This window comes from Neodiprion fabricii, chromosome 3 (genome assembly GCF_021155785.1).
Source record: "Neodiprion fabricii isolate iyNeoFabr1 chromosome 3, iyNeoFabr1.1, whole genome shotgun sequence".
NCBI classification, from domain to species: Eukaryota; Metazoa; Arthropoda; class Insecta; order Hymenoptera; family Diprionidae; genus Neodiprion; species Neodiprion fabricii.
In genome coordinates, this window is record NC_060241.1 from 4838437 (window position 1) to 4853968 (window position 15532).

General features: G+C 33.5%; 1 protein-coding gene across 2 annotated transcripts; it reads right to left on the reverse strand.

The window, feature by feature from the left end:
- Positions 1-816: 816 nt before the first annotated feature.
- Positions 817-9700, reverse strand: LOC124177715 (alpha-tocopherol transfer protein-like). Of its 2 annotated transcripts, none has more exons than XM_046560406.1 (7): positions 9456-9700; positions 5661-5860; positions 4438-4597; positions 3981-4161; positions 3026-3211; positions 2170-2275; positions 817-1575 (listed from the first exon to the last, which is right to left on the reverse strand). In XM_046560406.1, exons 2-7 carry the CDS (start codon positions 5797-5799, stop codon positions 1415-1417), a joined length of 933 nt encoding a protein of 310 aa, XP_046416362.1. In that variant the 5' UTR covers positions 5800-5860; positions 9456-9700; the 3' UTR covers positions 817-1414. The 2 variants fall into 2 exon arrangements, with proteins under 2 accessions (XP_046416362.1, XP_046416363.1); XM_046560407.1 differs by having other exon boundaries at positions 5661-5870.
- Positions 9701-15532: the final 5832 nt, after the last annotated feature.

Below are 15532 nucleotides of genomic sequence, written 5' to 3' on the forward strand. Positions count from 1 at the left end.
CGTGTATTTCGCTGAAAGCTCCTACAACGGTTACCAAGATGGCGCTGTCAACTTTGCCTCGCACGACGTCACGGGTGTGCTTTACGTCTCAAGAAACGCGGATGTTCAACTTTCAATTATTAAAAATTGTTCTCCTCGCCTGTTCTCATTTTCAAAACATTCCCCTCAGAAATCGTGTCATTCAAAAGTGACACAATCAAGTGAAAGAAGTATGCTTTCGATTTGATTGTTTTTGTTTTGTAATTTTTGTAAAAAATTTTTAGGTTAGAACTCGTGAAGATCTGTAATATATTCCTCATCGTTCCTCTCGTGTGTATGATTTACGGCGTCAAATTCGAAATTCGAAGCAAGAGTCTACGGTTATATTATATTCAATAAACGAACGAAAAAATTATATCACGTTTCAAATGTTTTCTTCAGTTTTATTTTCCGGCGCGAAATTCAAAATACCTTGCGCAGCTTTAACTGCCAGGTCTGGCTGATAACGAAGAACTTGCGAATAACCTACGTCGAGCTTTCGACTCTCGGGCTTGCATGCAGCTACTGCCATCGGTCGAGGCTTGCCGGAGCTTGCGAGACTCGGTTCGCGAAATTGCAGATTTGACGCGACTTACGGTAATTGAAATTTCACCTCGCCATTATCCAGCGGGTTAGCAATTGACGAATTATTTTACTGGCAAATATTTTTCACTTTTCAAATTTTATTCAACTTTACATGTGAGATGTGGGTTATACCGTGTGTAATATAATTTCTGTGAATACAGTAATGTGTATAGGTCCTTTTATAGTTGTATATAATAAACATGTATTATTGACTTATTCATTTTACACTTTATGATTTTTATTCGTATTATTCTTGTTATTTACTTATTTTTAGTGTTTTGATGATTTCTTAAACGATCCGTTAAAACGGTCATTATATATCTATATACCTATAATACAGAATTGAGATTTGACTTTTTTGACCTCGTCTAAGTCACGAATCACTAATTTATGAACCACGATATGTTTAACTACACCGGTGATGTTATAATTATTGTAATATAAATTTGAGTTATTATTTATTGATGGACGGAAGAAAGCAAACAAAAGATCACAATGAAATAATTGTTATCGACAGCAATTTATAATATTATATAGTTACATTGATTCGAAGTGCCGTTTTCAATTTTAACAAAAGTTTGCATCAGAATAAGATCGACGTATATTTTTTTTTTTTTTTCCTCCACTGATTATTGTCTGAATTTGTTGTTTTTTGCAATATTACTTTATGAACGTGAAGTTAATGTCTCAAGAAGTGTTACAAAATTATCACAATAATTACTTATATCTATACGCAGTTTAAAGAAATCGAACGTAATATTGCTCAATTTGATGTTGCGATTTTAACACGATAAAAAATATTAGAACCGTTTTAATCGATGTTCAACTTTCTGAAAGATCCTTGGATTCCGTTTAATTCCGAAGTTAGGGACGATTTCGAGTTTGGCAAACGAGCGTTCTCGTTTGTGCGGCAAAGCTTCTCCTCCCTGAGGAACCAGTCTCTGTTTTTCTCAATTTTCCTCTTCCAGGCATCTGAAACGAAGTTCATGATTTTTCAATTCTCGCCCCAAGCGATATACAAACGCAGAAAAAACGTCCATGTTTCCAAAATTTCATTCGATCGTGTTCAAAATTGCAGGTGATTTTTTTTTCGTCGTAAAAAAAAGTTTTTTACACGTTGAATCCGCACTGGTAAAAATATATTTTCTTTTCTTCTCTCCAGTATTCGAATTCCCGCGATGAAGTGTTTCGCGTTATTTACAATCGTAATTGAGAGTATATCGTATAACCTTCGCTGACTTTAAACAAACGTCGGCAATACGTCGTAACATCCTACAAGTATTTAAATCTCAGAATTTTCTGTTCAAACATTTCCGCCACGGAGGTGATGTTTGATTTTTAAATAAGGTGTGTAACGTTTATGTCCACACAACCATGGCATCGATATGTTTTAACAAGATTATCGTTTCACAATTTGCCGACACGCGTCGCGGCTGAAACTTGTGTCGAATAGCATAACTTTCTCACGTTACAAAATACCAGGTATAATGATATTCGTGCAGTAGTTTTACGTTATTATACCGCATGTTTAACATAATGCAAAAAAAAAAATAAATATTTAATTACCGTTCAGTTCGTCGAAAGTTCCAGCTTTTCCGCCCCATTCGGCCGGCAGGATATCCTTGTCCATGTACGAGTACAATTCTTCACCGCCACCGGTGTGAAAACGGAACTATAACGAGAGGATCGGAATATTTCATTGATTTTTGTAACTTACTGCAAGGTGCAAGTAATATCCATTTCTCACTTGACGAATTCTACTTTTTATCAATTCGCAGAGTTGTTTCTTTCTTTTTTTAACCAACAGCCCCAAAAGCGGGCAGTTATACAGATGCGGCTGTGTTTGCCGTTCGATATGACTTACCGCGGTAGATTAAAATCGAACGTTATTATTCGTAGTTGAAGAGTTTTTGTTTCTTACTTTGTTTAACTAGCAGCCCCGAAAGCGGGCACTTACCGAGAGGCGGCTGTAATCACTGTTATATACAGCTTTTCGCGACAATTCAAAGTCTAACGTTATTCTTCCTATTATTAGAGTTTTATTCTTTCCTCCTTTGACCAACAGCCCCGAAAGCGGGCACTTATCGAGAGGCGGCTGTAATCACTGTTCTATACAGCTTTTCGCGACAATTTAAAGTCAAACGTTATTCTTCCTATTATTAGAGTTTTATTCTTTCCTCCTTTGGACCAACAGCCCCGAAAGCGGGCACTTATCGAGAGGCGGCTGTAATCACTGTTCTATACAGCTTTTCGCAACGGTTTAAAGTCAAACGTTATTCTTTAGATTATTAGAGTTTTATTTTTTCCTCCTTTGACCAACAGCCCCGAAAGCGGGCACTTATCGAGAGGCGGCTGTAATCACAGTTCTATACGACACATCGTCACGTTTTAAAATCTGACGTATTAGGTACGATATTCTCACCTTGTCGACGAGCTTCTCTTTAAGCAGCGGGTAAATCATCGCCAATACGTTTCCGATGAAAGACGGTGTGTGCAGAAAATGGATACGGGCTAATCGGAACGGCATGCTGTTCTGGGTGGCGACCATTCCGCGTCGCATCACAGTTTGCGTTGGCACGCATCGCGATATGTGCCCGGCGTTGAAACCCTGTCGATATTTCAATTCTCATTCTCGTCAGCTAATTATTATCATGTTCTTACATAAAGTACCTTGATTTTAATAAAATTTAGTCTCCTCGATACGATACAATTCAATTTCATGGAAAACAAACTGAGAAATAAAAAACCCAATTCGCTTATCAAAGGTGAAAAAGGACATTGAGTGTGTTTGCAATTCGAGTTGACACGTTTCGACGATAACTGATTCTGTAACGCCTGGTGTAAAATCGGTTCGCGAAGCCAAAATTTGCACACTTAAATACATACCAATGTGTAAAACGTGCGAATTACATTGAACTTGACTTTGGTAAAGGATATTTTTTCGTCAAACGTTCAAATTATATCCGGTTTTGGCAAGTCTGCCGATTTAACGAGATCGCCAAACACAGTCTCGGATTCGACGTTTGTGTTTACAAATTATTTTTTTCTTTCTATTTATATTTGACTAAACGCTAATCCGGATTCACAGAATCTGTACATATTATATTGGTATAAATTGATAAATAATTTATAAATGTTGGAAAAAAAAATTAATTTTTCAACGTGAAGAGCTTTGATGCTTTTTCTTTGCCGCTAAACTGTATAAAGTTTCAGTTAAATTTTCCGTACTTTGAATTAACGCAAACCGTCGTTTTTTTTTTCTTTTTTTTTTTAATTTTTCTAAATTTCTTTCCCTTCACTTCTAACTCTGACACGGGAATATTTTTCACGAATAAATCCATCATTGAAATGTTGAATATAAATGAATGGGTATTCACCTGAAGGTCAATGATCATGACGTTGGAGAGTGAAAATTCCTCAACCAGTCTTGTGTCCATAACCATGAGGATGCGCCGTGTGATTGTTTCGAGGGAAAACTTTTCCAATCTTGTATCGACGAGGCGAAGAATCGTGACTCGATATCCTTCGGAAGTCAGCGATGGGAGGAGAAAATATTGTCTGTGGGGACAAATTTTTTTTTTTTTGAAAACGACGCAACAATTACGTTGAATATAGATATTTACAGAGAATTATATTTTTACAATCCATTTTTGTTTTTGTTTTTGTTTTAATTATTTTTACTTCCCTGATTTATCATAATACACAGATAGGATAAATTGTCCTGCCATGATAATGTTAGCGTTGATTTTTATCTCTTCAGAGAAATTTGCACCGACAGTTTCGTAAAAGGAATTTCTATCTTATAAGATTGTAGGGAGGAAATTTGTATATTACATTGCTTTGCAGCATTCCTGAATATCGTTTGCCAGTGGATCTCTGGCGGCGAAAAATTCCGGCAATGCGGTACGGGCTGTGAAATATCTGTCCAACATCTGTTTTGTTCTTTCAAGGCTGTTTTTACAACCGTATAAAAATCTCTCCAGTCTCACGTCGTCTGAAACACGTTCGATGCAATTACTCATTCGTACAAGCAATTTTAATGTATAATGTAACAAGTTATGGAAATTAAATAACTGCACAGCTGTTTGTCACTTTTTTAAAATTGAATATCCATCGATTCAAGTTGTACAGTAATTTGCATATATTTTCTTTCCCTTTTTTACTTCTTTTTTTTCTCTCTAGTTTTCCGTTTCTCTGTTTTCACAGAAAAACGGAAGTTATTTTCTTCATCCCGAAAGTGAAAAGTTGAGTTTTCACTAGATATTCACGTTTTGAAGTTTAGAGTCTGGCCAATGTTTTTTGTCCTACGGTATCTCGAGAACGAATTACCGGATTTTCATGATTTTGTTCGCAATCGACGCGGCTTTTTCAAACTTAGAACTGATTAGATTTTGGCGTTGATCGGTTCGGTACTTTTTCAATTATGCAAGTAACAAAATTTCAAAAAATCGAATGCGAACGATGATATCTTGAGAATGGATGAATGGATTTGAATGAAAATTGGTACCGCGAGGTTTTTTGGATCGCTGATCACGAATCTAAGGTCAGATGTGGAAAATTTAAATTTGCCGTATTCGATAAGCTGAAAAAAAAACTAAAAACATTTGGATGTTTATGAAAATTTTTACTCGACGGTTTGTCGGGTGGCTGATCACAAATTTGAAGTCAGATTGCGAAATCCAAAATGGGCGATCCAATATGGTGGAAAAGAATCTAAAAATATTCCAATTTTTGTAGAAATTGGTAGCCGGACGTTTTTTTGGATCACCGATAACGAACCCAAGTTCAGGTTTCCAAAAATTTTAATGGTGGATACATTATAGTGGTTTAAATGAAAAAAATCGTCATATTTTCACGTGTAATATCCTATCTGAAGACTTCGATATCGTTGTTAACCACGAATATGAAAATTTGTAGCCCGAAATTCGAATTGGATATTATTTTTGTTCTTTTCTATGAACTACAAATCTGCATTGTTAGAATGAGAATTTCTTGGGCTGGCTCACGGCCAGTCTAAAGCCGCTTGTTTCAAATTCTTTCGCGGTTTTTTAACTCACCAATGTGCTGCGGCAGGTGCCGTTGTTTAACAAGCCATTCCCTCAGGTTTGCAACATCTTTGCGTGTCTGTTCCGGATCCCATTTCATTTCCTGATCAATCCGCTCTTGCTGTTTCACGGTCGGCGGAAGCAGCGTCATTTTTCACTCTCTCTTTCTCTCTCTCTTCCTTTCTCTCGATACGTTTGTTTGATTTTCAAATCTGTTGTCAGATTATAGAGAAAAAAAAAAAATAAATAAATAAATAACCCAAGTTTATACGGTATTGTTTCAAAAAGAAAAATACCATCTCAATTTTCGACGAAGTTGCAAAATTATCTCCATTTTCTACGACGTAATGATATGTAATTCGAAAAAGATGGAGAATTAAGTTGAGAAAAAAAAAAAAACTAATTCACGTTTGATGAATATAAGAAATATATAATTTTATTATATTCGTTGTCTGCAAATATTCGCACTTCTCAATGAAATATCGAAGTTGTTAACGTTCAACTGATCGTAAGTAATTCTGCATACTCGCACCTACAACCACGTCACTCCACGTTTAAATTACAAAATACCGGATTGACGAGTTGCTGCAACGCGGGATATTTTTCATGATCTTTGCTTTTTGTAAGTCTATGTACGCGATCATATATGCATAAGTGTACATAATTTTAGATAAGATAAGTATGAAAAATTGTCGATCAGTCGGTCGTGCAAACTGTAATAACGGTTAAAATCGTATGTAGACGTATTATGCAATCTGTAATCGGTTGGCAAATATTTCCCGTGAAAAATCGATCGGTCAGAATGTATAATATATGCCAAAATGTAGAATCGTCAGAATTCGTATCGATAACGTAGAATATCTTTTACGGATTCTAAATTATACCGTTCTGTGTTTCGGCATTTTTATATTTTGTCTATCTGTGCTTCGAATTTCTATATTTTCAATTTTCTGTGCCTGAACCTTGTAAATTTTGACAATCCTACGAATTGGATTTTCACGTCTTTGAAAATTCGACATTTTCGTCCTATTGTCAATCGGCCGTTCTAGTTTTTCACTCCCACCAAGGTACGTGTGAAATCGCTGGTTGTTACGTGATTGAAACTCGTCTGCGCGGTGAAAAAATGAGAAAAATCGGCTCGAACGGGAAAATCGCGAAAGTGAAAGCAGTCTAAATACGCGTACGTAATACCGCACTGTACACATTATATGCGTAAAATCGTACCTGTTATGTTACAGATAACATGTAGAAAGGAATTATACACTGAGAGAAATTTTTAGTTCCGGTTACCGATCGATCCTTAAATATTTTCATTTTTTACCACAATCGAAAAATATTGTTCTAGGCAGAAAATGAAAATTAGTTTTATAGCTGTTCTTTCTCATTACGATCACTCTTGCTATATTTTCTTGCAACTGTTGCGAAAATTTAATGCTTGTAATGAACAACAATATTCAAACAGTTTCTTTAACGATACCTGTCTTACTGAATTTTTCTAGTTACTATAACAAATGAAATTTTGTAAAAAAATTTCAGTCTACCTTCAAGTCGTTAGAAGTTTAGGATCAATGAGCATATGAAATAATATAAACATTAAATTTAGGCAAAGAATGGCGACTAAGTTAAAAATAATCGACGCATCGATTAGTCGAGTCCAAAAAAATAATCGAACACGACTCGATTGAATCGGTGAAAATTAATCGATTAATCGATTGATTGGTATTTTTTTGAAACGGGGAATTTGAAACTAGAATTTCGCAAATTTGAGTACGTAGTCTTAATGGCTTAAAAGTTTTTTCATAATTTATAGTTTCGTTGAAAATATTTTTCAATTTCAGGTAAAAAATGTTCGTTTATCTTTCACTTATTTTATACAAATAGGTTCTTAGTAAGTAAGACAATGATAATAATTGATACTTTAATTAGATACATTGATATTATATTGCGTCGTTCGTGGGTGTAAAAGACGCAAAACCGATTTTGAGGAAAAATAATCGATTACATTCGATTAACAGGGAAAAAAAATTATCGATCTAATGGAAAATCGGTTATTTTCAATCATTCTCGTGTAAGGAAATCCGTGATATGGAAAAAAAAAACATGGAATCGAAAAAACACAGCGAAATTTTGTACAACAGTTTTGAGTCTTACACGAAACGAAATAATCCTACCATTACCAATTATTTGAAGTCAGTGATTTGACGGCGTGGCTAGTATTATAACAGCTCGCATTATGTAGAAAGTCGACCGCACGTGTCGTGAAATACAAATTGACCAAAATCAAGCTATTGAACGATGTAAAGCGAGATTGGATCGTACGCACGGTTTGTAACGTTTCAAATACAAATACGTCGCTTTGTAAATTTTGAAATAGGCGATAAATAGTTCGATTGCACGTGTGCAGAGAATATTTATGTAAAAAATAAAAAAAAAAAGAAGAAAAACAAATTTTTTTTTGTGAATCAGTACAACGATCCGCAAATTTACTAATTTACAAATATTTTCACCGTCACTTTTATGTACTTGTAACTTTTCTCAGCATTACGAAACGAAGGCAATTGAACGGCAAATTTTTCTTTGCTTTTTTTTTTTTTTTTAACCCTCATCGCCGCTCTGTAAACGTTGCGGAAGTCAAAAGCGTGAAATTTTTTCGACGTATTTTTGTTTTCTCAAAACCAGAAGTTCCAAAAAAAAATAAAAAATAACAAACGTTTAAAAAAAGATGCGTTTTTTCGAGTTACTGATTTTACAATGAACGTTTTTTCGATCTTGATATCAACGGTTAATTTCATCGCTTTACGAGTGGTCGCCACACTTTTGAAACGTGGGGGAAAATTTTGTAAAAATTATATGTATTATTTTTTGTCGAAAGAAGCAAAAAAAAAACATAAAAAAATAAAAATTCCATTGGTCATCGGTATTCCAAGTAGGTCAGGCCGATGACTCGTTGATTTGATGTGAAATGCCCTATATGTATAATATATGAATATAATGACACATCGTGCAAATAAAATCACGGAATTAACGAACTATAAACATTCGCTTACTACGTACAGGATGTCCGACTCGACAGCGTTGCCTTTTATTTTATACGTATATTATAATTGCAGTGAACTTGATTATATCGGACGAAAGTGAGAGTTGAAGTGTAATTTTTTCCTTCTACCATTGGTCAACAGAGTCTGATTCGAATTTAATTCATCCGTACGCAGAGAATTTCTCAGATTTATTTACGCGTGGTCTATTCCTCGGGGGGTTTTTTTTTTTTATTTATTTATTTTTTTTTTCAATTCTTTTAAATAATTTGTACAAAATAATTTCAACAATTGTCGGGTAAATTTTAACGTAAGTAAAAAGCAAAGTTGTCTTTTTGTTCTTTCTTCAAACGTCAGTCAATCGTAACGTAAGCTGATTTTTGAAGAATGAAATTTTTTTAAATGTTGGATTTTTGCAACGATCGAAGTTGGATATCGAAGAATCACAAAACAAAAAAAAGACTGAAATTTTTCCTTCTCACCGAGATTGTCTCAACAAAATGCAGGAAATTTAATCAACGTACGAGAAAAAGATTTTTTTTGTTTTTTTTTTCTCGTCGAAATTGATGAAAATTTGGAATTCATAAATCCGCAAGCGTGCCGGATTTTCCAAAGCTTGCAACAAAGTTACCAAAATAATCGAAACACTCATATTTTTCATCTGTATAATATTCCCGACAAATGTATCGTGTGTGTTGAAAGAAAGATGATAAAAAAAAACAAAAACAAAGAAATAAATTTAAAAAATGCGATATTTTTTTTTCCAACTTACTATTCAGGTTATTTTCAGTGTGAAAAATAATCCTCCTCCCAGCAGTTCTCAACGATAATTAATATCCTGTCGTATTTAACGGTAAAAATTTGGCCGATTTCGTAATAATCGCCTCGTCGAGATCCTTTCGTATTTTCTTTTCCTTTATCCCAGATTTGACGTTCCTTTTCGCTATTTAAGCACAGCAGATCCGCGATTGTACCTTTCGCGAAGTCCGACGACTTCTACTCAACGACACTCTCTTACCTCAAACGATATATCCGTCCGACTTGGCAATTGCCTCCCACCATTATATTATCGCCTTCTTCGGACTCTGACTTGTATTTTCTTTATCCATTTCCCGCCTTTAGAATTACACACGTGTGTTTGTCCTCTTAAATTTTTGCTAGCTTGTGGAGAAACGTATAAAAAATACAACGTACGTTCAAATTTTGTCATTCAATTTTAAACAAGAGTTTAAACTCGGATCGTTGCTTCTTGTTTATCGTACCTGATTCTCTCGTTATTTTTTTTTTTTTTTTATTTTCAGGCAATTGATGAAAATAACAACAATTTCACTTAAATTCAGTCTCGCGGAATTCGAAAATCGATCATATCAGGCTTACTATTCAATTTTACATAATATTTTTTTACCCGATTTTCATTTATATCTTTCACAATGTGTTGATAACAAAAAAAAAAAAAAATAAGACAATATCACGGTTCGCTCAAAAAATCGATACTCACGTTAAAAATCAGATTTTTGTTTTTCTTCCAATATCTAAAGTTTAACAATACTACAATAACATGAAAACTGGAGCCCATTTTATTTATTTTTTTTTTTCTTTTCCTTCAGTTTCGCACGCATGAAATTCCTATTAGGCAAAAGCTGTAAATAAGCATCTTATTAGTAATTGTTTATTTTTATATAGCCAACTCAGTTGCTATGTCATAGATTGTAATCAACTTAACATACGATCACGTAATGCTGCTGGTATTTCAGATTTTCGCAACGTTCGTACTTCGTTACTTTTCAGACCGTGTATGCAAGTCGAATAATGTATGTAATAATAATATATTACACGTGCGCATTTTACAGGGTAAAACGAACGAACGAACAAACAAACAAACAAACAAACAAAAAGTTTTAATATAATGCGAGAAAATAAAAGCAAGTTAAAAATAATTACAATGCAAAAACCTCCGGACCTTGGATGAACGGAAAACATGCGACGAAATTAACAACGTCGTTGTTTATTTTCATTCGTTATTATTATTATGATTATGCGTAAACGATGATTACTTAAAAATATTTACCCCGTATCGATGTAGAGAATATTTGATTTATCGAATCTGATAGTAGTTTCAATAAAAATTTAGGTATTTATATGTGGGTGAAATATTTTATTAAAATATATATGTAGTGAAATATGCAAACTTGTGAAAAAATAAATAAATAAATAAATTTGTTGAGCTAAATTTCGATGATAACCAATGATCTGACATAAATAATATACGTTGTATTTGAAGTTGAAATAAAAAACAGAATTTTATTTGTCGGAAGATTTTCATAACGAATATAATGTATACATATGTATACACATGTACAATATGTACAACAACAAAATTCCACAGATATTACGAAGTTAGAATTCAGTCTGTTCGTTGTTTTATTTTCCTGTTATTTTTACTCTTTGCGAATTGTAATCTACGCATGTTCGTAATAATGCGGTTTATACATTCATCGGTATGATGTTATAGAAATTTTGTTAATATTCTTGCGGTAATATTTCAATAATTTTTCCTTGGGTTTATATACTATATATAACTGTCGCGTTTACAGAGAAATCAATAAATAAGAGAAGAAATAAATGAAAAATTTACACGCATGAAATAAGACTGACGAATAGTGAGCAAAATTACATTACGACAAAATTGTAAAAACTCTACCGGCAGTTGCAGGATGATAATTAAAATGTTGAATATTGAGCGATAAATTATTTATTTCGAATCAATGAATATATTACATATTATATACGTGTATCATAAGCTAATGTCAATTTTTATTTTCCACATATTTTGACCATAACCGTAAAATTTTTGACAAAATTTGGACAAATTTTTGAAAAGTGAAATGCTCGACCATTTTCCGCCGAAATTGAGAAAATTTTGATAAATTGCGCGAAATTTTGAAACATTTGTTTGAATTTTTGAATAATTTAATACCCACTTCCTTCTACATTCTTCATTTTGTCTTTAAATTAAACTTTTTCTTGCATCTTTTCTAGTTTTCGATATATTCACCTAGGGCGATTAAAAAAGACCACATTGTATAATTTCTCTGATTGCAGGATAAAAAAATTACGATTGTCTTTTTTTTTTTTTTTTTTTCAAATAATTATCTTGTTAAAAACCAAATGCGCTGTACGTTTGAAGAGTTGAGAAACTAAGAAAAAAAACGTGTTTCAGAGCTGGGATACAGTTCAGGTTACGAAAGGTGATTTAAAATAATGGGACCAAAGAACACGCGACGCGACTAAGTCATTCACGTGCTTGAGCAACGTTCGAGTCATAAAAACAGTTTCTCATTTCACGTTGGGGAATATTCCACTTATTATCTATTTGGATTGAATCTCCGTAAGGAAAATGAAAAATCTCTCTTTCTTCTCGTTCTCGTTTTTTTTTTTTTTGATTTTTTTTTACCAGTATTTTTATTGATTTTTAACCTCACGTTTCTCTGTTTTCAGAGAAAAAGAGAAGTTATTGTAACCACCCTGAAAATGAACATTTGAGTTTTGACCAGACCTCCACGTTTGAAAACCTAGAGAATCACCTCCGATAATTTTCGGATGGATCTCTGTATTTATGTGTGGATACATTTTTTGTTCTACGATATCTCGAGAACGAATTACCGGATTTTCATGATTTTGTTCGCAATCGACGCGGCCTTTTCAAACTTAGAACTGATTAGATTTTGGCGTTGATCGGTTCGGTACTTTTTCAATTATGCAAGTAACAAAATTTCAAAAAATCGAATGCGAACGATGATATCTTGAAAATGGATGAATGGATTTGAATGAAAATTGGTACCCTCAGGTTTTTTGTATCACTGATCACGAATCTAAGGTCAGATTTGGAAAATTTAAATTTGGCGTATTCGATAAGCTGAAAAAAAAACTAAAAACATTTGGATTTTTATGAAAATTTTTACTCGACTGTTTGTCGGGTGGCTGATCACAAATTTGAAGTCAGATTGCGAAATCCAAAATGGGCGATCCAATATGATGGAAAAGAATCTAAAAATATTCCAATTTTTGTGAAAATTGGTAGCCGGACGTTTTTTTGGATCACCGATAACGAACCCAAGGTCAGGCTTCCAAAAATTTTAATGGTGGATACATTATAGTGGTTTAAATGAAAAAAATCGTCATATTTTCACGTAATATCGTATCCGAAGACTTTAATATCGTTAACCACGGATCTGAAAATTTGTAGCCCGAAATTCGAATTGGATATTATTCTTTCTTTGAAGCGTGAGAATTGGGGTTTTATTTTTTTTTTTTTATTTTTTCGTTGTCAATTTATCAAGTTAAGCTGCAATTTTTTATCTCTCCGGTACTAGAAGAGAGTCAATACAGCAAACGAGGCAACGTCGGGTTTCGCATATCCGGCGGATATTACGCGACTCGATTATGGCGCTCTTCGGAGAATTCTTTATCCTGATATTTTCACATTGTCGGCAGAGAAATTCCGACCGCAATAATTAGTATATGTAGTAAGAATAAATAAACGAATTGAGACAAAAAAAAAAAAAAAAAAATAGAAAGGAATTTAATGTGCCGGATGTGACGTCAGAGGCTTCATTTTTTAATACCACATCATCTTATACACACCGGAAAACATGATTTTGTTTTTATTTATATTTCTTTTTATGGTTTTAACCAAAATTACTGGAATTATATTACTGTCGTAAAAACATTGTTTGCACGAAAGGAACGAAAAATTTATATTTCAATTTCGACAGTTTGTTAACCGCACAATACGTGGTTATTTATAATTTTGCACAATTGGATTGCAAATTTGTACGATGATTATTTATGTTTGGCACAAAATTCGTCCGGTGAATATCCGGCGGCTCCTGATCCTCGATGAAATTCGAACGACTTTTGCTTCGAATTTGAAAAATTTCTAATCTCAGTCGCACGTTTTTTCAACTTCGATTTCAACACGGATCTGACGCTGCAAGTTTTATCGGTTTTGTGTTATTTTCAATTTTTTTATGCACAACATAGAACCAAGGAAAGCAGAACTACGTGTAGAATTAATGATATCGCGTGTGATAAGAATATTTGAATAGAAATCATACAATTGAGATTGAAAACAAAAAGGAATTGACAATTTAAACAAAAAACTCACACCTCGTTTCTTTGTGTTGGGGTAAAAGTTTTTGTATATTATATAATGTAAACAGAACTTGCAATTAATTAATTAAATCTTTGTTTTTTGAGCAACACAACAGAGTTGAACGTAATAAAAAAACAAAGAATCTTTATATATATATGGGCTATTCCACCAAATCCCGTACGCAAAAGTTTTCGTTGCGTTTTTTTTCTACGAGTTCTTCATTTTTTTTTTTTTTTAATATCCGATAATATGTAATAATCGGAAAATGACGATCACTTGTCATTTGTAGCGCTTTGTTGGTATTTAGACCGCAACTGTGATTGAGACATGATCTTCGTCGGAGATTTTCATAACTTTCAGAAGAAAATTTCCGATTTTCAAAAAACTATGGAAACAATGGTGAAATTGATATTTTGAGTTTCATTTCTTTTCAACTTCTCACTTCAAATTGCAAGTAAGAAAAAGATGATGATCATTTTTCGTAAAATTCAGAAAATTTCCGATCGAAAATCGTGTTTTCTGTTTTTTTTTCCTAAGGCATTTTTTGAACGGTTCAATTTTGATTGTAAAATCTACTAATTACGAAAAGCCCCATTAACCGAAGTCAGAGATCTTTTGTACTCGAAAAATTTCTTTGCTGACATCTAAATAATGTGAAGAACTCTTGAGAGTGAAAAAAAAAAAGAAGAAGAAAAACTCAAAAATCCGAAGGCCGTATTTGCGTACAGAATTTGGTGGAATGATTTTTTGGAAAATTTATCGACAAACATATGGACTGAATATAAAACAGCTGCGGTTATATTACCGATTGCGTTTAAGTCTCGGCGGTGGCGTGGGAGAAAATTCTCCTTGCCTCGATTCGTTCTCGACTTTTTCTTGAGACTTTGCCGCGCCATTCGGTGCCGATGAAACTTCGTCCGGTATATTGTTGACATTTTCATTCCCCCTCAACGGCACTTCGTATCCCAACGATGTGCAACTGCACTCAGAGATAACGAGAAATTGCGACGTCGCGCTACGTTTTTCTTATATTATAAAATTGAAACTCACGACGTCTGAAAAGAATCGAGTCTCGAGAGGTGTGCGAACGATTGAAAGATAAAAAAAAAAAAAAATTGAGAAACGAAGAAAGGAAACTGTGAAAACATTACCAATGAATCGGAAAATTATACAACTCGAACGGTTTGAAAAACAATTTTTATTTTCATTCGAGAAATAAGTTGGGGATATTTTTTATTTTTTTTTTTTCTGTTTTTTTTTTCAGTTCTCTTGCAGTTTTGGGGATCGCGAAATGCATGGGAAACACTTTTCGTTTGATTGTTTTGCAGTTTTTTTTTTTTTTTTTTTTTTTTTGATTCGTGAAACATTTTGGACGTATTTTTAGCAAGTGCTTTACGTTTCTCGAATTGAATTTCTATTAATTCGTAAAATATTGTCCACGGTCAATCCTTCGCAGTGAAACTACTCGAATGAAAAGCAAGAATTTTGTCGAGTAGAACAGTTTTCTTTCTTTTTTTTTTCTCTTTTTTGTTTTTTTTTTCAAATGTTGAAAGAATAATTTAGACAAAGGATAAAAATGCGGGGAAAAAATTTAAATCTAGGTATATCAAACCTGTTATTAGTCGTCGACGAAGAACAACTTCCGGTTATTGAAGGCGACTGCAGGGCGGAAGTTGAACTTGATATCGATGGAC